At 50.5% G+C, this 25063-nt stretch overlaps 11 protein-coding genes across 11 annotated transcripts; 4 read left to right on the top strand and 7 right to left on the bottom strand.

Annotated features, from left to right (window-relative positions):
• Nucleotides 1-372: 372 nt before the first annotated feature.
• Nucleotides 373-1152, top strand: N7509_008405 (presequence translocated-associated motor subunit PAM17; the record flags this gene model as incomplete). The annotated part of the gene is made up of 2 exons (XM_056633042.1): nt 373-897; nt 976-1152. 2 exons carry the CDS (start codon nt 373-375, stop codon nt 1150-1152), a joined length of 702 nt encoding a protein of 233 aa, XP_056483662.1.
• Nucleotides 1153-1521: 369 nt separating this feature from the next.
• On the bottom strand, nt 1522-2658 carry N7509_008406 (enoyl-CoA hydratase/isomerase family protein; the record flags this gene model as incomplete). The annotated part of the gene is made up of 3 exons (XM_056633043.1): nt 1522-2107; nt 2161-2271; nt 2330-2658. 3 exons carry the CDS (start codon nt 2656-2658, stop codon nt 1522-1524), a joined length of 1026 nt encoding a protein of 341 aa, XP_056483663.1.
• Nucleotides 2659-3953: 1295 nt separating this feature from the next.
• On the top strand, nt 3954-4478 carry N7509_008407 (uncharacterized protein; the record flags this gene model as incomplete). The annotated part of the gene is made up of 1 exon (XM_056633044.1): nt 3954-4478. One exon carries the CDS (start codon nt 3954-3956, stop codon nt 4476-4478), a length of 525 nt encoding a protein of 174 aa, XP_056483664.1.
• A 2132-nt stretch (nt 4479-6610) lies between these two features.
• Nucleotides 6611-7751, top strand: N7509_008408 (uncharacterized protein; the record flags this gene model as incomplete). Its single annotated transcript, XM_056633045.1, has 2 exons — nt 6611-7139; nt 7183-7751. 2 exons carry the CDS (start codon nt 6611-6613, stop codon nt 7749-7751), a joined length of 1098 nt encoding a protein of 365 aa, XP_056483665.1.
• A 625-nt stretch (nt 7752-8376) lies between these two features.
• N7509_008409 (DUF3602 domain-containing protein) lies at nt 8377-8993 on the bottom strand (the record flags this gene model as incomplete). The annotated part of the gene is made up of 3 exons (XM_056633046.1): nt 8377-8579; nt 8687-8890; nt 8954-8993. The coding sequence occupies 3 exons, from the start codon at nt 8991-8993 to the stop codon at nt 8377-8379; spliced, it is 447 nt and encodes a 148-aa protein (XP_056483666.1).
• Nucleotides 8994-9295: 302 nt separating this feature from the next.
• Nucleotides 9296-12430, bottom strand: N7509_008410 (uncharacterized protein; the record flags this gene model as incomplete). Its single annotated transcript, XM_056633047.1, has 4 exons — nt 9296-10581; nt 10633-11448; nt 11512-11938; nt 11987-12430. 4 exons carry the CDS (start codon nt 12428-12430, stop codon nt 9296-9298), a joined length of 2973 nt encoding a protein of 990 aa, XP_056483667.1.
• A 742-nt stretch (nt 12431-13172) lies between these two features.
• On the bottom strand, nt 13173-13802 carry N7509_008411 (uncharacterized protein; the record flags this gene model as incomplete). The annotated part of the gene is made up of 1 exon (XM_056633048.1): nt 13173-13802. One exon carries the CDS (start codon nt 13800-13802, stop codon nt 13173-13175), a length of 630 nt encoding a protein of 209 aa, XP_056483668.1.
• A 37-nt stretch (nt 13803-13839) lies between these two features.
• Nucleotides 13840-14718, bottom strand: N7509_008412 (uncharacterized protein; the record flags this gene model as incomplete). The annotated part of the gene is made up of 2 exons (XM_056633049.1): nt 13840-14235; nt 14524-14718. 2 exons carry the CDS (start codon nt 14716-14718, stop codon nt 13840-13842), a joined length of 591 nt encoding a protein of 196 aa, XP_056483669.1.
• A 635-nt stretch (nt 14719-15353) lies between these two features.
• On the bottom strand, nt 15354-17497 carry N7509_008413 (glutaminase family protein; the record flags this gene model as incomplete). The annotated part of the gene is made up of 2 exons (XM_056633050.1): nt 15354-17278; nt 17365-17497. 2 exons carry the CDS (start codon nt 17495-17497, stop codon nt 15354-15356), a joined length of 2058 nt encoding a protein of 685 aa, XP_056483670.1.
• A 2727-nt stretch (nt 17498-20224) lies between these two features.
• On the top strand, nt 20225-21525 carry N7509_008414 (velvet factor family protein; the record flags this gene model as incomplete). The annotated part of the gene is made up of 4 exons (XM_056633051.1): nt 20225-20452; nt 20551-20630; nt 20688-21176; nt 21249-21525. The coding sequence occupies 4 exons, from the start codon at nt 20225-20227 to the stop codon at nt 21523-21525; spliced, it is 1074 nt and encodes a 357-aa protein (XP_056483671.1).
• A 917-nt stretch (nt 21526-22442) lies between these two features.
• Nucleotides 22443-23253, bottom strand: N7509_008415 (uncharacterized protein; the record flags this gene model as incomplete). Its single annotated transcript, XM_056633052.1, has 2 exons — nt 22443-23099; nt 23176-23253. The coding sequence occupies 2 exons, from the start codon at nt 23251-23253 to the stop codon at nt 22443-22445; spliced, it is 735 nt and encodes a 244-aa protein (XP_056483672.1).
• Nucleotides 23254-25063: the final 1810 nt, after the last annotated feature.

Genomic DNA, 25063 nt, shown 5'->3' on the forward strand with positions numbered 1-25063 from the left:
GAGCCTTTGTCTTGGGTTATCATTTCGGGAGAGTAAGGTGGTGTTGCTCTAGCTGATACCTACTGGTAGTATATTTCGGAGTATCTCATAATTTAGACCTACAATATATGTCCAGTTTTGCGCACTAGTGATCAGCAAATCTTTTCTGAATAAACCGTTTTCTAAAATTGACTGCCAAATCTCATTTTTCCATGCTGTTCCCTGAATAATTCATAGAAATGTCATTTGCCTGCACTAAAATTGTACAGTTGTCGTTGCTCCGAGTCAGCAGACCTGCTGACTAATCGTCGATCCTCCGTCTTCCTGAACGCACCTGGACAATCTCTTGATTCGAACCTGCGGCGATCACATACACACCCCAGCTTCTTCACAATGTCAGCTCGCTCAGTATTCGCTGGTCGGATGAACCCGACCACAATGAACGCGCTCATCAGCCCCCGCTCGCTCCAACCCAGCTCGCAAATGGCATCCAAGCTGCTCGTCCGATCTCAATCAACGGCCACTCGCCCATCGACACAGCTAGCCCCCCGGCCTCAGGTTGTCCCTGGTGCGTCATCGTTCGTGCGCCCGGCCGGTCTACGCATGCAATCGACCTCTGCGGCCAAGGAGAATGTGAAACTCGACTGGGACTCGTTCTTCAAGCTCCGCGCTTCCCGCCGCCGGTACTCTCTCGCGTCGTCAATCGCGACTTCGCTCGCCTCGACAACCGCCGGCGTGCAAATCCTATCTGGGCAGGATCTGGAGTCACTCGGTGCTCAAGTCATGGGCCTGGACCCCTTTGTGGTCCTCGGTATGGCCACGGCCGCTTGTGGTGCTGTTGGCTGGCTCGCTGGCCCGATGGTTGGAAATGGCATCTGGGGATTGGTTTACCGTCGATTCAAGCCCTCCGTAGCGATTGTAAGCGCCAAAGCCAATGCGTGATGCCACGCCTAATACCTTCTGCATCAATGTCTAACATATCCATTCTCTCTACAGAAAGAGAAGGAATTCTTCGACCGTATCCGCCAATACCGCGTCGATCCCTCCACAAACTCGATCTCCAACCCGGTTCCAGACTACTATGGCGAGAAGATCGGCAGCGTCAAGGGATACCGAGCGTGGCTGAAGGATCAGCGGGCTTACAACCGCAAGCGCCGCAACTTCATCGCCTAAAGATCTATCCAGTGACATGTTCGGCAAATTGACATCATTTTAAATCTATTCTTGTGCATATGGTTGACCTTACCTGGGATTGCAATACTCGCAAACTTGGGGCCAAACTGGTCCTCGATTTCTTTTCATCTTCTTCTTTCCTATTCTCTGGATCGGTGTTTTGCTTTCCTCATTAGCGGTCCGGGCGAGCTGGGGTATTACATTTGTATTTGAGAAAGTCTTGGTAGCGCTAACAAGCTGCATTATTTCTTTGAATCCATTCATTTTGTCTCTTTGAGTTGAATTAATTCTTGCTAAGATCGAGGAGATTGAGTATGTGAATCATTATCCGGCAATAGCACTATCTCTCGTTACTCTGGATATGTTTCATCACAGCTTCGAGGAAGCCTTGGCCTTGGCCTTGGGAGCTCTGCCAGTGTCGACCTCAGTCCACCAGGGCATGTGCACCGGGGGATTATCATCCAGATTGGCACGGAAGTTCGGCTTGCGCTTCTCGAAGAATGCACCGACGCCTTCCTTTTGATCGCTAGAAAGGAGTCGGGTAAGTATGAGGAATAATGGGGCGAATAGAATGGGGCGAATAGAATGGGGGACATACTCGGAAGCAAAGGTATGATGGAGAATATGAGATTCAACAAGATGAGCCTCTTCAGGCGTGCCTGGATTGCGCCACATAAGAGCGCGATTGAGATACGAGGAGGCCGGACTGACATTCTCCGCAATCTCAGTAGCCAACTCCAACGCGCGAGGCAAGACCTTGGATGGATCTGGTAGAGTTTCGTTGAACAGGTCGCCGAAGTGCTTGGAAGTGGGAGGGAAAACAGCACCCGTGCCGACGAGGTAATTGGCGTTGGAGAAGCCGATCAATCGTGGGAGGAAGTATGACGAGCAGGATTCCAGCACGATACCCCGGCGTCCGAAGACGAAACCGTACTTGCCCTTTTCATACGCGATGCTGAAAATCGTCAGCTTTGTATCATTCGTCGTTGGGAGAAGTAAAGTTCTTACCGAATCATTGCAGGAAGCGTCATGGTCATCCCAACGCCCACGGCGGAGCCTTGCATAGCTGCAATGGTCGGCTTGCGGCAGCGATGAATAGCGAGGACGACACGTCCTCCACTGGAAGGTACTTAGCATGCAGATTAATGCGGGAGAAGCGACTAGGTCCATCACTTACCCGTCACGGTGGTCGGTAGCAGGCCGTCTCTCGACATGATCGTTGAAGCCAATGTCCAGATCCGCTCCAGCACAGAAAGTCTTGCCGGCACCTGTGAGCACGATGACCTTGACACGTTCGTCAACGTCAAACATGGGGAAGAATTTCTCGAAGTCGTGGACCATTTGACCGGTGAAGGCATTGTGGTTGGCTGGACGGTTCAGCGTGACGACCACGACGGGGGTCACAGTGGGCGAGCCTGTTGGGTGGTGGGAAAAGGTGACATGGCCGGTTGTAGGGACCTTTTCGTAGGAGTCTGGGAGCTCCAAGGGACTGGGATCGAAGATCATTTTGGGCAGATTGTTGGAGGTGAAAGAGGAAGAGTGAAGTAGAAGTTGGAAGTAAATAGTGACTGACTAGTAGTTAAGTGGAAGGAAGTGGAGAAGATGAATGGAGGGAACCCCTGGGAAAGAGACAGATCAACACAATGAGCTACACTTTTATCTCTGCTGGATTTGTTCGTTCGGTTTATTCCCAGACAAATCCAATTCAAATACTAAGCAGTGAATTGGGTTAACTGGGTTCAAGTTATACTGAATGGTCCTTGGTTGTCCCGGCACGACCTCGGCTCGGCTGCTGCGATGTGGAGAAGACCCCGCATGCTTAGTATCTATCCCATGCATAATAAGACATTTGAAGTAGATCCAAGAACTTGTACAATAATGGGTAGATGGAAATCGTCAGGAAATAATTAGTTTGGTTTTGATAAATCCAAGTACCTCATTTGACGGTGCATCTTACTAATTCTGTAACAAGAGTCCACGGGTACTATGAGGTGTTTATTTCTCGGACTGGGAGAAGGCATAAAATATCATGATGATGAGGCTGTAACTTGAACTGATCTATGTAGTTATGCTATCAATATAGATCATGTAATATATATCTATATTACTTGTTGCCCATAGGAGATCCATAACTACAAGCTACTATCTATCTGTAGCTAGGTCGAGTGGAAGTCACCCCTGCACCCAGATACATGTAAAGTTTATAGCTTTGGCTGGACGAAATGCACCATCCATTCTCCAGCCCCTACTAAGCTGAAAATCATGAGACCTTCCATGCAGGGCAGATTTGCACTTGGGGCAGCCAAGGCTAGGCCGCCAGCCAAGTTCAGCCAAGTATTACTGAAGAAAGGGGCGGAAACGGAGAATTTACACTTGAGTGGCAGACAGAATCAATGTCTTGCAAGTGTGAGCAGGCCAAGGTTGATTCAGCCCCCACCGCCCCCAAAAAGAAATCAGAAATAGTTAGTATACTTCCCAGAGTACGAATGCCAGCCAAAGTTGCAATGCTTTACAGGTTCAAATATTCCCGCTAAAGGTCTGGGCAATGGTGCAACAGGCGCAAAATCTACCCAATTCAGATGTATGTAACGCCAGGAGATGATGCTTTGCAAGAATTGGCTTGGAAAAACGCCATATTTTGGGGGCGCTGAACGACGGAGAGAATGGGTTGACTGTGATCGAAAATCTATAAATTCGCGATGTATTCCCTACGAAGTATTAAGTCTATCAGTATTATATCAGCTATACCTTCTCCTCTACCTAAAGCAGATCTCAATTACCTCTTTTGGCAAATAGTCATCATGAAGTTCTCAGATCTCAGCTGCAGTCTGCTCGCTTTTGCCGCGGGGACCGAAGCATGCATCCGTGTTCATGCGTACCTGAACAATGACCCTGTTACCGGAGATTCTATGGGTGTCAAGATATACGATGGTTACGACTTCAAATGTCGAGCCGGAGACTCTCAGTATTTTGCCAGCGGCGAAACTACATGGAAGTTCAAATGTGGGGAAGACGACCGGTACGAAGTTCACCTTACAGGGGATGGCACTAAAGGAACAGTCTGGAATCACAACGCTGGATATGAGGGAACCTTGATCTCCAAGGACCACGAACACAAGTCCGAGTGCAGATATCGTACGGGTCTCAATGATCGCTGTGCTGGATATGTCTCGAGTGACGAGACTACTCTTTGGGATGGATTTGGCGATTGCGACGACAAGCTGTTCAAGACTGGAAATTGCGGAGATAATGAATGCGATATCTCTGAGGACGACGTGCCTTGCGCAGTTAATTACAATGGTCGCTGTGAGCCGGTGGAATTTTGATACATGATCCTAGTACTATGTACCCAGTACGGCGGTATTTTGGAGTTGGGAATAGTATCCCGTGATTTCATACGCGGGTAACTCATCATCTTAATAGGCCCGCCAGGACTACAAAGTGCAATGTATTCAATACTACTAGTACATGATACACAAATTTGCGTGGAAAGTATTGAACAAATGCCGTGATTACGATACTGAGAAGCCCACTCTCCATGCAGGGGCACAACTGGAAGTTTACGAGTAAAGTTTGTATTGGGGGAGGCCTGCAAATCGGCCTGTAAAATCATAGCCAAAATAAAAAGCCTGGAGAATCTATCGATTCACCATCACCGTACAGGAATAGCGTTCTGGGTCGCTGAAGATTTCAAACCCATGTTCCAGCAGTTATTTCGAATCCACAAGCCAGGACGATGGACCTGAGCTTGTTCGTCATGCTCAATGAATACTCAGACAGAGAAGATGAAATCAATCGTGCCCAGGAATATGCAGAAAGGGGATTACAGGATCGGGCATTTAACATTATTCTCTGTCGATGCGTGGAAGGAGGCCTAGGTAGCTACGGGAGGATTTCTAGGCGAAATGAATTTTAATTGTACTGATTGGAATCAAGGACACAATACTAGTACTTTTGTTTTCAATATTAGGGTCCGAAGAAAGAGTCTTTCAACGAAAAAAAAAATTCAATCGATCCTAATTGCCAAAAGATACAAGTATGCTCCGACCCCATTGACGTCCGTGACACCAAGTGTCCGTGCAGATCGGAGGCTCAAAGGATGGACACACCGCCAGTTAGGGCCCGGCAACTCGAAGCGAGGGGTTTGATGACGTGTGGGCTAGAACTATTAGAGAAGGAATCGCTTGGTCCGCTAGTCCGACCGGGGAGGAGACTAAGGGGAAGCCTATCACTAGCAGCTATAGTGATTAGCCTGTTTCCATGGTACAGGTAGTAGGTAGTTGTAGCTATAGTACAACTTACCCGGTGATCCACCATCGCAGAAGTACGAGCAAACCGGGCAATCATGATCTTTGATCTGGTATGTCAGTGTCTAATAGCATTACATTAATAGTAGCATTGAAGTTGAGTAGACATGGCTTGATATTGAGTATACCACATATACCCGAGTATGGAGTAGTGCTTTGTATCATGCCACATATACTGGGCCCCAGGTACTTTGTACAATGTGACCCAATATATTCAATAGTGGTAAATGCAATATAATGCAGTCTATACTAGTATAGTAGTGTATAATATTTATGTCACCGCTTTAAGCACCACGTATGCCCCGATTCGGAAAGAGCGCTTCTCGTCCTGCTGAGTCATCGGCATAACCGCCAATCAGCCTTGCATCTGCTTCCCCGAGGGTCCATCTCCATCGCCTTCCATTCTCCACTCGTCTTGGCTCCACTTTGGGTCTAACCGCGATACGGCAAGAGCTGCTCGTATCTTCGTGGGCCTCCCGTTGATCAAAGTGCTGATGGAACTCGGCCATTGGTGCAAGGACCAGGGGGTTGCGCCTTCGCCGTGACTTGCTTGAAATGCAATGCGGCTTCGGCAGACGGAGCTTGAACATTTGCCATCAGCCTTGACCTACTGTCCGTCTGTCACTCGCCGACTGCTCTGCATTTACCACTTCCGGGAATCTGCTGGGCACGCCCCACGCCCAAGCTGCCAGGATTGCCAGGATTGCCAGGATTGCCAGGATTGCCAGGATCGACTTTGCTTCTTGCTGGCTTGTCCCTTTTCTCATCCTCCCTTTCTATACTCGCCTGATACTCTCCGTCCAGCGTATATAGTCTGGGGCCACCGCGGTGTGCGCATACTCATACCACTCATGCCCGATCTCACAGCACCACCTAGGTGAAAGCTTGCTGGATCCCCAGTGACGCCTTTTGATAACCCCCACCCCGATGCCATACCCATGTCCGCCACAAATAAGCGACTCTGCCAGAGCCTGCACGAATATCAGGTACGGCCCTAGCCTTTCAGCCATGCGGCGACAGCAACAGCTCCTTCCCGACTAGTTCCGCGCCCAGACAGCTGCTTGCTGCCCCTCTCAACGGTCTTTGTTTTTATCTGACCATTTGTCCAGATTGTTGATGCGGGCCCTCTTTCCCTTGATCGCAACATTATCATGCTAGGGTTGCCTCGGCCCCGCTTGACGCGCCTGGAGAGCAAAACTCGCTCTGGGTCCTCTGTTTCTAGTGGCTCTACTGCTTCCACCGCAGAGTCCTCGGTCTCAAGCTCGCCTTCCATGACGGACCTCGTACCGCCGTCAAAACAATTCATGGAGGAGGAGCGGCCGGTGGCAAAAGTTGGTTCCGAATCGCAGGACTCTTGCAATCTGCAGGATATGGAGTTGATGATGAACTGGTGCACGAGGACATACAAATCCATGTCGCGAGACGGAACAGCCGAAGCACTCTGGCAGACAACTATTCCTCAAATATCATTGCGTTTTCCCTCTCTTCGACATGGGCTTTTGGCCCTATCGGCTCTGCAGCTGGCTGGAGCTAGTCGAGCTCCGCAACGCAAGTGGCGATATCTAGTTACAGCGCGGGAGCACCATGCCGAGGCACTGAGAGGAATCCATCCGGACGGGGAAGGGGGAGCTCTCCCAATCGCAGTGCGACGCTGCCTTCGCTCTGTGCTGCGTATTGTTGGTGTGGTCCTTTGGATACTGCTTGATTGATGATAGCATGGAAGAGGACGGGAAGCCAGACGTATTGGACGAGTTTCTCGAAGTTTTTGAACTCACACGATGGCTCGTGAGGGCCATGATGACGACGATGGAGCGGGTTGCTGGTGGCGAGCTATGGCCTCTTGTACGACCTGCCACGCTGCATCCGACCATGCCAGATATGTCGCGACTGGTGGTGCGAGAAATGCAGCGGCAGAATGAAATCGAGGCTGCACGCAATCCTGCCCATGAGAGGGGCGTTTATGAAAACACCATCGAACATCTGAGCCACTGCCTGGAGCAGTTGATGAACGGCGGTGAGCCCAAAGACTTTGTTTTTTGCTGGACTTTTCGCATCCCCGGTCGGTTTCAGGATCTGGTCCGAGAACGAGAGCCGTTTGCCTTGGCGGTACTCGCCCACTACGCAGTCACTTTGCACCATCTGCGGGACTCGTGGTGGATGGGGAATTGGGGGGCTCGGATCCTCAAAGAGATTGTTGATCTCCTGGGATCAGAGTGGTGCGACCTACTTAGCTGGCCTATCGATGCTACCGGCTGTTCTTGGCCAGAGCAATGGTTTGAGCCAGCTACGTGACGAGTCACTCGCTCCTCTTTTCTTGCAGGGAAGAATCGGTGGCGATGATGGTGGTTGCAGAGGGCTGAGGCGGAACTACCAGGTGGTGGAGGCGAAACCATGGCCGGGCAGGTCCTGTCCACGACTCGGACCATTTCCCTGAAAACTGCACAAGCTATTCCCAGTTATGATCCCTGCATTCGCGCCAGTCACCGCAATGGAAGGTGTGACCATTGTATATAACGAGTCATGAAAGCGTTGTCATTAGGATAGAAATCCCATCAATAGAGACCTCCCTGCGCCGATAAAGAAAACTATGTAAGAATAACCGACCCCAGACACCAAGCGCCATCTATCTTCCTGGCCCAATAGGTTGGAGATAAAAAAAAAGGGATGAAAGAGGGAAAAAGCATAAGCACGAAGATAAGCCCGACCCCACCTTACAGCACTGCCCGCAGCACTGGCAGTATATTGGTGTCCTTCCACCCAGATTGTCCGGTGGGGTTTGTTCGTCGACGGCTCTGGGTACGAGATCGAATTCAAAGAGGCATTGGCGTTGGAGTTGACGCTTGTATCGGGGCCCAGATCAACATAATAATCGACACCATGACCAGCGCCGCGATCGAACTGTCAAGCGCGGTCAAGTTCAAGCTCGGTCGCCCGATCGACCTTGACGCTGCGCCAAATGCACCGGATCAGGCTTCCGCAACTCCTGACGCTCATGCTCCACCTCCCTAATGCGATCCTTATCCTGTGTGCGCACCCGCATCAGCTCATTAACCTGCTCCTGCTCCTTTCTCGCCCGTTCTTCCTCCTCCATTGTGGGGATATAAGCATTTGCCGCGCCGCCTGTGATGAATCGTCAGTATCAATGCAAGTCAGGCTAACGCAAGCCAAGCTAAGCCAATCTAATCGCTTGGTATGACTTTGCTGGTAGCTGGGAAGGCATATCATACCTCGTCCAGTGTGGTGGGGCAGCTGTTGCGCCCGGAGGAGGAGAGACTCGACATCCTGACTTTCTCGCGCGATCTCAGGACGGTCGGGATCATTGTGAGCCATATTTCCTGAGCCACCGCGACCGGTTGTGTAGACTTCTTGCTTGATTGTGGGGGTGACGAGGTCTTTGGGCGTTGGGGCTGAGTGTTGGCGCGAGATGTTGCCTGGGTTGGGGAGGTGAGGTCAGTTTGCGATGCGATGCGATCAGAGACTTCGGATTGACTCACCAGCGCCTCCGCGGCCATAGGAGATGTTTCGGCCTGACATTGTGGTCTGTCTGAGTCTGTGTGAAGCCGAATCGAGATTGAAGGGTGAACAAGTTTGGGAGATCAGCTGGTGAGGAGGGTCCGGATCCGATCAAAGTCTGTTTCCGCCTTGGCGGAGCGGAGGGCGGAGGGCGGAGAGCGGGCTATAATTTATACTACTGGGACTAGGAGTACTACTCTCGTCGATTATATCTACAGGAGTCTCTTATTACTAGCAGATGGGCCATAGGTAGTTTCATCCCTTGAAAGTAGTTTATTTCTAAGGTTGACCATCGGATTAGGTGGTGAGAGTGCTATTCAAGATCACAATTTAACAGTAATATAGGGCACCAACTTCACATCTCCAATCAATCCATTATCAGTCGCCTGTGGAAGCCCATACCCAGCCGCAGCCATAAGTGAATCAATCGATACATTCACCGTTTCAATTTCATCCGCAATACTCCTGATATAGTTCCACATGGTGGTCGGAACGATCACGGTCAGCGCATTAGAGCCCTTTTTGAGATATGTGCTGAGATCCGCCTGGGGAGCTGTCAGATCCAGAGGTGGCAGTTGATGTCCATTCACATATAATCTCGCTGTATGTGTAATGGGAGGGAGGAAGAGATAGGCCCCGTCGGCAGACCCTTTAACTGGTGGCCAGGTGATGTGGGTGGTGTAGTATCCCAAACCGGACGAGTTCGTCAATCCCTCAATCTGGCGCCAGGAAACCAAAGATACTAGCTGGTGGGTTGTGTTATGCTTGGTGGCAATGGTGGACGCATCCGAAATATTGCTGGGCGCCTCCCAATGCTCTGCAGTGAGGGTCCAGTTGGAAAGGACAATTGAGCTTGCAACCTTTGAAGAAGGTAGCATGACTTTCTTGCCATTGGAGAGGACTAAAGACTGCTGAGACTTGCTGGCTGAGACGGCGGCGTTGCCCTGGGTATCATATCCAATTACCGAAGATGGAGTATTGGTGGCGTGCTTTGTGGAAATGTCTTCATCCTCACTGAACCCGATAATGATGGTCTGGTTCCCTGCCAGGGAAAGGGGGATGGTTACACGACTTTTGCTCTGGGTGTAACCCAGCAATGGCTCTTTTGATCCAGTCCAAGGATCGAACAAGAATGGGGTCTTGTGAGTGGATATGTCCAAGGTACCAGTTGAGGCATTCACATCACAGAAAACAAATGCATGGTCTATGCCAGTTTGGGAATCTTCACGCCAGGTGGTGTACCATGTCCCGTTAGTCTGTGTCGCAACTTGTGGACGTAGACTGAGAGCATGGAGTTTGGCAGAAACCTGACCAGCGGAGACACTGTAGACGTTCGCTGACTTCTTGAGAGCCTGAATTGCCTTTCGAATGGATGTCTTGTCCCTGTCATCATTGCTGGCGTAGACGCCAGGGTCTCCGCCAGAAAGAATTACGGGTAGACCTGCATGAGCGTATTTTTGAATGTAATGGACACCGGAAAGTGTGAGATTGCTGTTGCTGGTGATTACGAGAACCTTGTATGCGGGTCCATTGGGAGCCAAAGTCCCGTCGTGAACATTAGCCTCGGGGAGAGCGAAATTATCTGGTGACAGGTAGGAATATGTGTATCCTAGACGAAGATATTAATATCAATCATAGCGATGAGATAAAGGAAGCTTACCGGCGTCGATTAGATCATTTGCAGTGTAGAGAGTCGGAAAGTTGGGGTCAGTCCCAGACACCTTGTTATAAATTGCCACATCAGTCCGTGGGACACCTGATTGTTGAAGATACTGCACTCGAGCCGTATAATTCAGAAGATCGCCAAAGCCATGATCCCAAGAAGGCTGTTTGTCGGAGTACATCTCCGAGAACAGATATAAGAAGGCTGTATATCCTGGCCACGTAGTGCCGTAGTATTCTCCAGTATACGACTGTCCGTGGAATACCATCTGATTGACACCACCCACGATAGCACGGTTAATGGAGTAAAGAAGCTCACTGTGAGTCAGTTGATACACCTTCATCATGACAGCACCCATCTCGTTGGAGATAACACGTTTACCGGCAAGGTGTGCCGATCCAGTGAACTGTCGATAACCGTCGATACTATCCTTGAACTGGAGACTTTCGCACTCAGGGGCATTCACGAATGGTATGTTGGATTCCATATCCATCGGCAGGTTGTAGGAAACCTGGGCTGACATTTGGAGATTCAGCTCCGAATTTACCCAACGTGTTAACTCTTCAAGATAGCTCCGATACCCATCTACCAAGACACCTCTGAAATCGTTGATGTAACCGAGGCCATGGTCTGGAGTATTCAAAAGACATTCGATAGCGCCTGGTTGAGTGCTTTGCGTGTTGATGTTGTTGTTGCTGAACATGATGATCGGTAGCACTGACTTCAAATCGTATCCATATTTAGATTGAAAGGTACTTGGCAGTGACGGCGTCCAGGAAATATTAGAAAGTATCTCGATACTATCCTCCCAGCCTGAAAAGAAATCGAGAATCAGTTGAAGAAAACAAAAGGGCTAGTGTCAGAGGGCTATTTTACCATAGTTGCCCACTTCCATAAGCAATTCCTTGACTCCGCCTGGAAGTATGTACTCTTCCCAGAATTTCGTCGTCACTTTAGCACCGCGAGCAGTGAAGTGATCCACCACATAAGACCCATTGTCAAAGATAGTCTTCGCTGGAGTTGAGCTGTACTGCAAATTCTTGTTATGACTGAGGAATTGGTAGAACGCAAAAAGTCGGTATGTGTTTTGGGATGTCGGGAGATCGAGAGAGACACTTCCAGTGGATGATACTTTGCTAGCCCAGTCCGTCAACGTTCCATTCTTCAGGGTTAACTGCAGGTGAGAACTGTTTGTCGAGCGTAACACTTCAGCCGAAACAAGTGCAACCAGCTCACCGGCACCCCAGCCAGGAATCTCTCCATCGAAGTGGCCATCACCAGGAATGGAGACTGAGAATGGTTCCTGAGAAAGTCAGTAAATACCTTTGCTTGTAGGTCTCCTCCTACCTACCAAATCCCACTGCAAGCCCTCATTACTCGGGTCTGCAGGAACACCCTGTCCCTGGTTCGGACCTAACGGGAAGTCCATCACCAGGCCTGCCTCCTTGTGCGCGTGCAACGCAGCTAGAAACATGCTGTGAAAAGCCTCGGTTCCAAATCCATCCCGGGACCAGTTCGACCCCGCCGGCGCAGGACCCAATTGGCCACCATAATTGTAGAAAGGCAAGAATTCAACACCGCCTGCGCCGAGGGAACCGGCAGCTTTGATGTTTTGCTGAACTATCTCAGCATCGACACCGGAATCTGGAAGCCAGTATCTGAAGCGAGGACGTAGTCGGGCTGATGGGTTTTGGAATGATCCTCGGTTCACTGTTGCTGAGGTTTGGTCATTTGTATCTGCTATCCCAGGCTGCAGAAGCAGCAAGAAACTGAATAATTTGACGGCCAACCACATCGTGAGACTGAGTTAGCCAGAGCCACCTCTCAGATCATAGCAGGAGAACCCCTTCTCATATATATTCGCAGTAATGCATAGTCGGATCATCCGGCTAGTAGTAGTAATAATATGCTCGGGTTTTCTCGCACCGAAGGCTGCAGGGCAAGCCCACGAAAAGACTCGGAGCAAGACGTCGACTCGGTTAAGGAGCAAGAAACAAGTGCAGAATGAAGGAACTAATACGAATACGGATACTGTGATGATCTCAACTTGAACTAGAGAGCGGGCAGGGGCGCAGATCGGTTGCTCCGTACTAAGCTCATAAGCGAAGCTAGTGTCCCGAGGTCGGGGTGATGCTTGACCGAAACGAGGACCGCCTATGAGAACCATTTACCCCGCGGGGAACCCGGTCTAGCGCGGAGTATATTCGTGAAGATATACTTGGTGGCCCACATTCCGCGATATGAGAGGGCTATTTCGAAGGGTTGGTGCAATATAATAGATATTACATAAATTGAGCGATCAGTGCGGGGTTAGGATAGGAACACTATTGTGATTTCCAGCTTGAAGCTTGTCGGGGTAGAGTGGACCGAAGTTATTTCATTATGAACCTTTGGTGTAAGATCTAGTTTCAATGAGCGCTATGGTATCTTGAAAATACAGGAGCTCCTCATCTCTAACTGCCTGGCATACGGATTACCTTCAGAGCCTCGTTAAGCTCAAGGCTAGGTGCACATCATTCCAATCAACACTGATCAATCTAAACCCTCCACGACTGACCATTTCGTTGAACACGGCTAGAGATCGAGGAAATAGGACGAGCCTTGCCACCTCCGGGAAGTCGAACAGTCTTTCCGCCCAGCCAGGTGCTCACGGTCGAGTTGTAGTACAAGGTGAACCCTCCAGAGTGAACATTCTTCAGTGTACGAAGGGTATCGGTGAAGTTCTGAACAGTGGTATCAGCCGTCAGAGTCCATTGGCTGGTAGCATCTAGGGAAACATCGAATGTAGACTTGGCGTAGCCAGAGTAAGCAGCGCCGGTCCAGGTACTGTGCTTGGTCAAGGCCCAACTAATGGAACTACCATTATATGCAACCAAATCCCCGACGAGGTCGGACTCCAAAATAGACACTGTAATCTCGGCGGGCTTGAGACTACTGTTGTCTTCGTAGCTAGCGTAGTAGTCAAAGTCCTGAGTGATCTGGGAGTAATTGGCAACGACCAAAATTCCAGAGTCAGTATTCAGTTCGGCGTTGTTGAGAGTGACCTGGCCGATTAGATTGCCGAACCAGAGGCCTGGCATTGTCTTGCCGGTAGTGGTGAACTTGGTGTTTGTCAGGTTAAGAGTGGCAGGGCTGTCCGCGTCGTTTCTGATCTGGCTGCTGAACATGGCGACTCCACCGAGCAGTCCGGCTGTACAGTCACAATCAACCAGGGTGGCAGTCTGTGCACCATCCGAAAAAAATAACAGGACCTTTCTCCGAAACACTGACGATATTGCTTGCATCAATAGACCCTAGGGCGTAGAAGGTGGCAGAACCAATGCCAGAGGAATGAGCCACACTATCCTTCACATAGACGTAGCCGGCTGGGGAATCGCCGGAGAAGCTGGAGGAGCGATAGCCACCGGAGTAAACCTCAAGGTTGCTGCCGTAAATGGTCCCATTTCCAGAAGCATAGAGGCCATGACTCACAGGTCCGGAGGAGTATAGCCAAGAGTTGGTGACGTTGACCACGGTATCAGTGCCGTAGGCGTAGACTCCAGCAGCTCCATTGTGAACAGTGACATTGATGTGATCGAAGACCGCGGTCGAGGCATTGGCCTAAGCAGGACGGGGTTAGGGCAGAGGCGAGGGAGATGTTTTGAACTGAAGAGAGAGAGGAAACTTACCACGTTGATCGCTGCATTGAATCCCCAGAAACTGGCATCGTCCAGGTTGGACGAGTAGCCACTCTTCTCAAATGTTATATACGAGCCTTTGAAAGACCCCTTTTCAGAAACCAAGAGTACGCTGGTATCGTTAGCTGTCGCGTACCAGGTGGTATGGTCTGCACTCGCAGCCTTGCCCTTGATATTATGAGTTGCAACAACTAGATCCTGTATCAGTAACCTGCATGTTATCCACATTTTCTCCGAATGAAAACCCACTATTCGAAGGCTGCACCTCGACGAAGGGAATGTTGTAGTCCGGAATAATGGCATTGTCCGCGGCCCACCACTTTGGATCAATCACGTCTGAGGGATCTTCAATAGTAACTGAGGCCAGCGCGACCGCTGGCCAGAGGAGAAGGGACTTGGAGAACATCGTTCGAGTGGTGGATGGTTTTCTGGTTTTTTGTGGACCTGGGATTCAAGTCTTGCAGCGGTACTCCCGATCTTAAATAGGCGAGCCACGACCTCCCTATTGAATTGCAAGGCCGCGCAATCACTTTTTTTCTCCAAGGGGGTTCACAACCTAGAATGAAGAAACTGATCCACTGTAAGTGACCCGTTCGGGAGGAAGTGGAGAAGAACGAGCTGTCAAGGTAGATCCGGGGTAGCTGTGGAGTAGCTGAAGAGGAATTGAGGTGACTGAGCTGGTGTGGGCCACAAGTGAAGACCCCCACATCCCGACAATTGGGGAAGATTCTACATGAGTATGCTCCTGAAGAGGCGTCAAAGGAGGACATTACTAGTATGTGCCAAGGGGAGGCTTACGCAAGCTTTTGAGCCTTATGTTGTTTGCGGGGCTGAAGACTTGGGCCATATCCCGAGAATAGGGGGACTGCACTATACACAAACAGGGACAGCAAGGAGAATATCAGAGCGCGTTATATATGCGTCTACGTAAATGAAATATAATAGAAGTCAGGTTCGTCAATTCATTAAGCAGATACCTATAAGCAGGCTGGAAGTATCTGGACCCCCTCCCCCGATGACAATAAAAGATCATTCGAAAACTCAAGAGCTCCAAATGTTCGCTCCTGACAAAGCGGCTAATGCGAAGTGACTTCCTAGAGTGGGACGTGCCCTGAAAGAATAAGATTGTCCGGCAGAATACCCATTACTCGCCTCGACCCAATAACGATCCGACCAGGGAGCCGTGTTCAGACCATTGGACAGATAAGCGTGGAGGTCACTGATGAATAGGTCTCGGGTGTCGCCAGTAACAGTCGCAGCGACGAAGGATTGCCAATTTGTCTGGCCCCAACCTATAGCACCATCCAGAGGCACCCCGGCAGTTTCTCGTACCGTGGGGTAAAAGTCTGTAGTTGCATTGTAAGCCTCATCTGGGAAGACATCCAGGTCGAAGAGCACGTCCGGATAGTGATTGAAGACGAGGAACCACGGGGTGGTGTCGTACTGGATCAGGAAGCGAGTCCCGGCATCATCTGTCCCCAGATGATCTGTCCAGATTTTGTCAGCCCATTCCCGGCCTGTCGTGGTATAGTTTTTCTGATCGGTAAGTGCGCCATATGTGGCTAGGCCCACTGCGGCTTTCACGGCGAGGTTGGTCTGGTTGGCCAATTCTCCCAGAGCGTCGTTCAGCGAGAGCTGCGAAGCTGGGTAGAGACCATTTTCGTACAAGTACTCCGCGAATTGCTTCAGCTGTGCAGAGTAGGTATCCGATAAGTCGGTGTTTCCGGAGGCTTTCTCGTATGCGTAGGTCAGGATGATGATGTTCCCGCTCTCTTCGATTGGCATTTCCTCGCCATCGGCCGGGTGACCTGTCGCGTTGGGGTAGTTCGCGCCAATTTCATGTACTGCATATTCTTTGGTATAGGCATCGCTGGCTTGGTACTCGAAGACCGGAAGAAGCAGGAGCTTCAGATAGTCGGGACTGAGGGTGTAGAAGATGGGGAATGTGGCGTAGATGACATCCACAGTGTTGATGTTGCCGTCGCTGGAGATCTCCTTGATGAAAGCACGCACATATTCCGTATCTAGGGAATCATTAGGGATGGTGATCTCGATACCGCCATACACCTGTCGCACAGAGAGAGCCAGGATGTCCGAGTAGTTTGACCCATAGCTAGACGTGCCGGTGGATTCGATCAAGCTGTCAAAATCGGTCGATTCGCTCTTCGCTGAGGAATAATCGTCTAGGAAGTGAACCACCGCAGCTGTGGTACTTTTGTACGAGGCTCGGTAGTAGCCTGTCTGTGCCTCACCGAGGAAATCAATCGACTCCTCACGGACATGTCCAATAGCAAAAGTCACTGCCGATGCACTGGTCGTGGTGCCCAAATCATGCGCGAATGCCACCACTCCGCCCGAGGACCAGGCGGCGTGATTCCCGCTGAGGGTGCCATTGTTGACAAATTGATCTCGTACGGCGACTCGTGGCCCCGACTGTGTGGAGAGTGTGCTGCTGGCCGACGGGCGGGTGGCGTAGACGGCGCTGCCCCACAGTGCTTGACCATTGCTGTTCTGCGAATAAGTTGAGGCCCCATTGGCCTCGATCTGGAACACGCCTGTCTTGCCGCTGGTGGAGTAACTCCAAGTCGAGTCGCTGGCCTGACCGGTCCAGCTGGAATCAATGTCGGTGTAAACTTGCACGGAAGCAGAGTTGCCTGCTGTTACAGTTACTGTCAGGTAGGAGAAAGGCAGCGACTGGCGCACATAATTCTTGGGAGAAACTGGGGAGAAGAAGTCGAGGGTGAACTGGCGCGATCCAGCTGTCACGGTGAATGTGGAATGGGTGGAAGTGTAAGTGGCAGCAGTCACCGTGGCGGACTGCGTCTCATCGTTGGGACTGGCCACGCCAAACAAATTGTATGTCTTGCCGTCAACCCGTGCGATGACAGACCAGACCAGGTTGTTGCCAGCCCAAAATTGAGCATTATGGGAGGGCAAAGATTCAACTAGACTTCCTGGGATCCACGCTGGTGTCGATCAGTAATTAATACATATATAGCTGAGTGAGGCAGTTGGGGGGAGTCGATCTTTCGATCCAGAATATGACACTCACCCGACAGGTATGGACTGCGCACCGCTAGTGGGTATGATGGAGGCTTTACTGGAGAGTAGGTAACAGCACTGCTAGCGGTAGCTATCAAACATGATGCCACCAGGGCGATTGCCCTCCAGGCACGAGGAAACATGCTGTGGAGCAGTGATCTGGAAGCGAAGCTAGTATTCACCGATTCGACCACGATGGAAGAAGATGAAGCAATATGGGCAATAGAGGATATAGGAGTGACCAAACCACAATCTCATTGAGGATTTCATGGTCAAAACACGAGGAATTCGGTGGCTTCAAATACCTCTTGTTGTCATGGGGAAGTCACAGATGTCACTATGGTGCTGCATCCGCAGACCAGCACGCATTCAATCACAACATGATGTGAGAACTTTGCGTGAGAAGGCCCAATGCACCTCATCCAGTGCGGAAGACGTGTGTGGGGTGCGGAGAAGAGGATGTTATTTGTTGATGTTGCTTAGTAGACATGGGGATTCCTGCCCAGCACGTCATCAGGTGCACCCATGAGCCATCAAAAGAAGCGATGTGCAGACATCGCGCGAGAGGCGAGAGCCGAGGGACTGAGAGAAGGGTAAGATATACTAGCAACCTTGGAATGCTAGTATTATCAATGTTCAAGGGTGAGGGATCGCGTGATGAAAGTAAGCAGTCCTACTACTGCTACTGCATTAGTAGTACTACTCTTAGAACCTTGCAAGAGGTATTCGTGCGGGGTTGTATAGCCACTACCTTCCCTTGTCTAGTACTATTCCATTAGTAGTACTAGTACTAGTTGCCCTAGTCTCTGCAGAGTGACAGGCTGCGATCACCGCCACTTGCTTGGCCGCGGCTCGCCAATCGGATCCATGCCAATACAGGGTCATTCCGAAGGGTTCAAGCTACTACCACGAGTAGTACTAGTGCTAGTATTTGCCGATCCGCTCGCCGACAGCATGAGAGCCGAATGTCGACATATTCGTACTAGTATTTGGCAAAGGGCTCATATTGTCTGCAGAGGGCATCCGTGGCCAGCTGGCAGAGATATCAGGCTGAAGCAAGCACGCAGTGACCATACACCATGGCGTTGATATTTCAAGTTGTCTATATATAGTGCTGGTACTATACTACTAGTAGTACTAATCGTTGACAGGGCACTCTAACACTGGAACTCATCTGTGCAACTCCCGGCATCGGTTTTATATCGATCCCCTGGTTCATGGACGGTACCAGTGGGGGACGGAGTGAGGGTCAAGAGGTTTGGTCCAGGAGGCCCGTTGTCAAACATGGGCCGTCGAGGGTTGGTTCTGGTTCACGGCAGGGGCCGAGTGGTCGTGGAAACCAGAGATGTGATATTACAAAGATGTGATATAATGGAACGGAGTTGAGGTGAAAGATTCTCGCAGTGACAGCTCTTGGCTGTGCCTCTGGCAGAAAGTGCGGGGATGCCCTCACTAGTACGAGTATCTGACGCGATGCCATTGGACCAGACGGTCTCGGGCGAAAATGCCGAGGATGCCGAGAATTACCCGAGCAAGAATTGCCCGAGTCATAGGGAGCACTCAGTAGAATGGGCACAGAGCATAAACGACAGAGAGACTGACAAGGAAGCTTCCGCAGCCGGACTCGACAGTGGACTCTCGATAGTGGACTCTCGATAGTGGACTCTTGACAGCGGAAGTGGACTGATGCAAACGGACGCAGGGGATGGCGGTTACATCCCAGCAAATGAAACGCTGGGATTGGACCGAACCCACTGACCGAGTGGCCGGGTCCAGGTTCCTGCGCTGGGGTGCGGATCAAGAACAGTTGGGATGGCAATGATTAGGTGTAGTCAGTGTACAGTACATTAGTGTAGGGTGAGTGTAGTGGATAGGGTGAGTTACTCAGTGAGTGAGTGAGTGACTGCAGAGAGTGACGTTTTCGACACTCCCCACTTCCTTCCTCTTCCACTTCCACTCTTCACTCCCACACTTCACTTCACTTCACCACACTTCACCTCCCTCCTCCTTCTCCTCCTCCACTTACTGTCACTCCTACTTTTATTTCTTATCCTGTTGGGAAATACTAGTCTGATCGCCTTCCACTTTCCACTCCTGCAGTAGTGTCTCCCCGATCCGTGGAAGCCCGCCAATCTCCCGCGCCCTGACAGCTTCGTCACTTGGCTCGCCCGACCCAGACCCGGACCCGATCCTTCAAAGTGGGCGGATCCAGACATTCCGCACTGACGGTTGCATCTCCGAGAGCCTAGCAAGGAAGGAGAAAGAACGACCGCACGAAAGAAAGAAAGAAAGAAACCTGCAGAGAGCATTGTTCCAATCCTACAGCGATTTGATCTGACCCCCCTCCTTCTCCTCCTCCCTCTCAGTCTCGCTCTCGCTTCTCTCGCTTGTCGTTCGCCACTGCTCATTTCCTTGGTTCCGGTGGGAACTGCGCATTTTCATTTTATTCCACTTCACCTCATCTCGTCTCATCGGCTCTGCAATTCGATTTGCACTAGCCCACAACCCTCGCCTGGTCCTGGTCCTGGTCCTCGACCTCGTTTCTCACTCTTCGTCTCCGCCATCTTGCGATCGCAATCATCCTCCCATCGTCATCCTCGAACGAAGACAATTATCACTTCCCACACCGCCTCCCTCTGCGACTGCCGCCCGAAGTCGATGCTTCAACAGTGACGTGTGAATTTTGCGGGGTCGCATGTCACCTCTTTCTCCCTCCTCCCTCCAATCCCTCCAGCAACTGGCCTTTCTCTGATCGCCAACGATCGCGATTCACGAGCCACGAGATACCATCGATCAGATCATATCTGTAAAAGGACCGTTCCGTCGTTTTTGTCGCGAGTCTCGCCCCCGGTTCCTCTCCATCTCGAACCATGTACGCTATAGAACAGGAAAGGGCCCATCCGCTGCCGCAGCCACCACCTCCTCTCTCAATGGACCGCATCCCTGCCCCGTCCGCCGCCTATCCCACCCCTGGCTCCGGTTCTCTTCTCCCCTCCGATCACCTCGCCCCCATCGAGACCGACTATGATGGTCGCAAATGGTCCTTACAGGTCGTCCAACAGCCTATCCGCGCCCGGATGTGCGGATTTGGCGACAAGGTGGGTGTCCTTTCCGCTGCACTCCCGCTCTCCCGCACTCCCAGCTGAGGTCGGGTACCGGATCTGAATCGCGTTGACTGACTTGACTTCATCTCTAGGACCGAAGACCCATCACTCCACCCCCATGCATCCGACTTATCGTCCGCGATATCCACTCCGGAAAAGAAATTGACATCAAGTAGGTTTCCTCCCATCGAATACGTCTTCCCTTCGTTCTCTTTCTAACTGTGCGCAGTGAAATCGACACATCCTTCTATGTCCTCACCGTTGACCTATGGAACGCCGACGGCACCAATGAAGTAAATCTGGTTAAGCACTCGGCTACTTCGCCCTCCATCTCGACCGCCATGTCCTCCTCATATCCTCCCCCGCCTCAAAACAACATCTCCCCGACCTACGCCGGATACGGTCAAAATGCCTACGGAGCCCAGCCAGTTGGATACCCCGGCATGAACTACTACGGTGGCGGCCAGATGTATCCGAATCAGCATCCATATGCCCAGCAGCCGGTTGGCTATCCGCCCTATGGGTTTCCCCAGGGCGGCCAAATGCCCGCCGCCATGTCTCCTGCTCAGCCTGTCTCGGGCGGCCCTGGAGGAATGTTCACCCGCAATCTGATCGGAAGTCTCAGCGCCAGCGCATTCCGATTGACCGATCCGGACAACAAGATCGGCGTATGGTTTATCCTGCAAGATTTGAGTGTGCGGACTGAAGGTTCCTTTCGGTAAGTTCTGCAAAACCAACACCCGCGCGCGCACACACACAGCCTCTCCGGTACACCTGCTAACTTCCACAGTCTCAAGATGAGTTTCGTTAATGTCGGAACGCCATCAACTGATTCAAGTAACGGTGCCCCAGTGATCAATCAGGGCTCAGCGCCCGTTCTCGCTTCAGTCTTTAGTGAACCCTTCCAAGTCTTCTCCGCCAAGAAGTTCCCCGGTGTCATCGAGAGCACCCAACTGAGCAAGTGCTTCGCGCTGCAAGGTATCAAGATCCCCATCCGAAAGGATGGAGTGAAGGGACCTCGCGGCCGCGGTGGGGACGGTGATGATGATGACGGTGATGACTATTAAAATTTCCATGAAACTTCTCGATGAGCTTGCTCATCTCACCCAGCATTATAAGCGAAGAACCCACCCGCAGCGCAAAAAAAGACTGGCGTTTGGGGTGCCTCGCAGACGAATAATGACTGGGCAGGATTAATTTCTCTTGCTTGGGTTGGCAGATGAAGACAAAAAATGGAGGCGTGATGGCTTAAACGGTGTTTTCGGGGGGCCTTATACTTTGACGGTTTCCTTTCATTTGTTATTTCCCCCTTCTTTATTTTCTTTTCCCCTTTTCAATTCTCCTTTGATATTTGCTTACACGGACTGGTGCTGGCGGAGTCTGGCCTTTACTTCTATTTTTCCTTACTCTTGCTTGGTTGGCCCGTGGCCGTGTTCATACCTCGGCAGCACTATAGCTGCTCGTATATATTTTATTCGGTGATCGATCGCTCAAACACCTCATTCCAGCCACTGTGAAAAGTAGACTTTTGTAGTTTTGTATTTGCCATCACCGGCAATGCTCTTCAGCATCTGCACCAGGTTTGTACAAGTGGGACCGGAAGGCCGTGGCGCACTTAAGGTTAAATGGGGGCCACTCCCAGGAGCAGGGATCCGGGATCGCAGTGGCCAATGAGTGAACACTTCACTTTGAGACCCCTTACTATATGTATGTCCACCTGGGCATCCGGTGACCCACATTGATACTAATCACGAAGTATATCTTATATGGGTCGATATAGGAGTGTCGCTGTAGGAAGGTATTGCCGGGGGTAGTCTACTGCCTGGCGAGTCAATGACCCTACAACTAGAACCGAAACGATGAAGCCTGTTCTGATATTGCCATTGATTGAGTCGCCTTTGTAAGGTTCCTTAGAGAGTTGACTTGATGTAGTGCTTTTAAGAAATGTCTGGTTCCTACGCCCAGACTGGCCCTTAAAATCAGTTTATAGGGCACAACGTCGAAGCCTCTCGCCAAGGGCAAGAAACTCCTGAATCACATTTTCGGTTATTTGGGCTATATCGTTCTGGTAAGCATCCCAAGCCAAACAATTGTTCCAGTTGATGCTTCCCACACTGAAAACAGCACCTCCTCTAGCCGACTCGTAGTACACCATATCGCTACGTACTAACGGCGAGGTCGATCCCAGAGTGCCAATCATCGGGAAAATCAATTCCTCGTTAAAAAGCATGAAGTGGTCATCATGGCGTTCACTCCGAGCGATTAAGATTGCGTTTGAAGGACTTCCAATCCCAAAGTCTAGCCGGTCAAGCTCATCACCACTCGCACCAACTGCAAGACCCTGCGCCCCGAGGGGTTTCTTTGAGCTTTCGCTTAGTTCCTTCCAAACCCAGGAGAGAAATGGGTCATTAAGGGCCTCCTCGGTCGGAATGAAAGCCCGCCCAGGGCCTTTCCCGGAGACGCAGCTACCAATGCCAAAGAGAAGATTTGGGCGGCGACCAAGCGAGCGCCAGAGACCTCCAAGTTGGCCGTTCAATGAGTGAACCCGCTCGCCGGCAGGAAGCTCGTGCGTGCGAGCACCAACATCGGCTCGACGGACTTCCATGCGATGAGGGCGTTTTGGATCGGTAACTGAGCGCCACTATTTGGATTAGAGCCAAAGATTAGCCAAAGTATTGCTTTTTAGAGCCGCCATACGGGCTAGAAGTGGAACTCACGTAGAAACCATTTCCTCCCGTATACATCAGAGACTTGCCACGTTTATCGAACCCTTCATAGGCGTCTAGGGTCTCCATTTAGGGTATCCAATCATTGTATACGCAGGTCTTTTGTACGGATACAACATCGTGTGGCTTACATTCCTCAATGCAACGGAATCAATGGTGCTATCGGATCGGCCTTACAATATGTCTACTTCAATGGTTGGATTGACATTTATTGCCCCGCTAGTGGGGACATCACTCGCGTAAGTCCTACGGACAGTCGAAGGCTCCCAAGTATTGAAGCTACAGGATGACCTTCTAAGCAAATGTTTCAGAGCGTACAACACAGGGATATTTGGTGATTGTTTGATTCTCGACCTCGCCCGTCAAAAAAAAAGGGATTTTCCAAGCTGAATATCGGTTGTGGTTGTTCATCCCATCGCTCCTTCTGATACCCCTTGGGTGTATTCTTTTTGGTGTCGGAGCATACCACCAAGTTCACTGGTTCGGCGTGGTGTTCGCCATGGGTGTGATTTCGTTTACCACAACCGCGGGTTCACAGATTTCTATTGCTTACTGTATCGACAGCTATAGAGACGTGGGTGGTGAGGCCTTGGCTACAGTCATAATTGTTCGAAACACAATGTCATTTTGAATCGGCTACGCGTAAGTTGCCCCCGGTGGGTTGGCGGTAAAGTGTATTCAATCCACTGTATTAACTCTGAATCTCCAAGTGTGACTCCTTGGGCTATCAAATTGGGCTACCAGAATGCGTTCATCTTGGTTGGCTTTCTTGGGCTAGCTCATAACCTGACAGTCTTTCCGGTCATCAAATGGGGACCGGCGTTGAGGAAGAGGAGCTCCGCAAGATACTGGAAGAAAGTTGGGGAGATTATAGGTGGCCACCACTAACCAACAACTAAGGCTCACCCTTGGGCTATCGAGAGAGGGAGACCTATTTCGAAGAGTGCTCATTCCCTACGTGGAAGGAGCTTCCTCGTCAGAGAGATTTATAATTTTAATGTCAACAAACATGGTTTGCTTTTCTCCCCTCCCAACTTGAGTCTAAACACCGTCCGTGTCTGCGTGTATCCAAGGATAGACGAGTCGGTCAAGATATGCTTCAAGAGCACTCCTGGAGATATTTCAAAGATTTCATCATGAATAACGATCGTGACTTGAAAACTTCTTTCAATATGATTATCTAAGATATGAATCTGGAATCATATCGAGCCTGGTAATTCCGAGCGGGCTTTAGATGCTACGCTGTGCAGCAAACGAGCTAAGTAGCTCAGAAGTCTTCCAAATATTCCCTGTTTTACGATCCTTCTCACTAATAGCTTGTAATTTGCAGTTAATATCGGTAATGTTGTTGCTCTTGTTGTTGTTGCCGGTGCCCCTGTCTACGTTTCTTCTGTTCGCTCCAGTATATCAACATTCGCCTTGCCATTATGAATCCCACGGAAATGCAAACACCCAGTTCAATCCTAATGCCCACAAGTTCTGTGTTGTATGTCACGGTTGAAAGTATGCACCAGTTGGAGCTGCGGTCAAATTAGGCAGCGCTTGGCTCTAACTTTTGCTTGTTGAATTGCAAGACGTGGTATCAATCGTCGACGGGTCGTCCTTCTTTGAGATGTCATTCTGAGCCACTGTCACGTTCGTGGCCGTATAATGGCAATTGCCCAGTTGATACCCTTTTAGTTCGCCCATCAGTTTCCAGTTTATATTAGATTAAAAGCAGAATGGGTAGTTTTTAGTGGCTTGAATACTAGAAGATCGGTAATTTAACTGTGTATCGTGCTAATGGACACGCAGATATCGGCCGTGGTGCAGTGGGCGAAAGGCCCGGGATAGAGGCTTCTAAAGTCCTTAAAACAGAGTACACTGGATGGAAATTATT

Source organism: Penicillium cosmopolitanum (assembly GCF_028827165.1).
Source record: "Penicillium cosmopolitanum strain IBT 29677 chromosome Unknown utg000009l:1.0-9042332.0:1.0-9050551.0, whole genome shotgun sequence".
Taxonomy (NCBI): Eukaryota; Fungi; Ascomycota; class Eurotiomycetes; order Eurotiales; family Aspergillaceae; genus Penicillium; species Penicillium cosmopolitanum.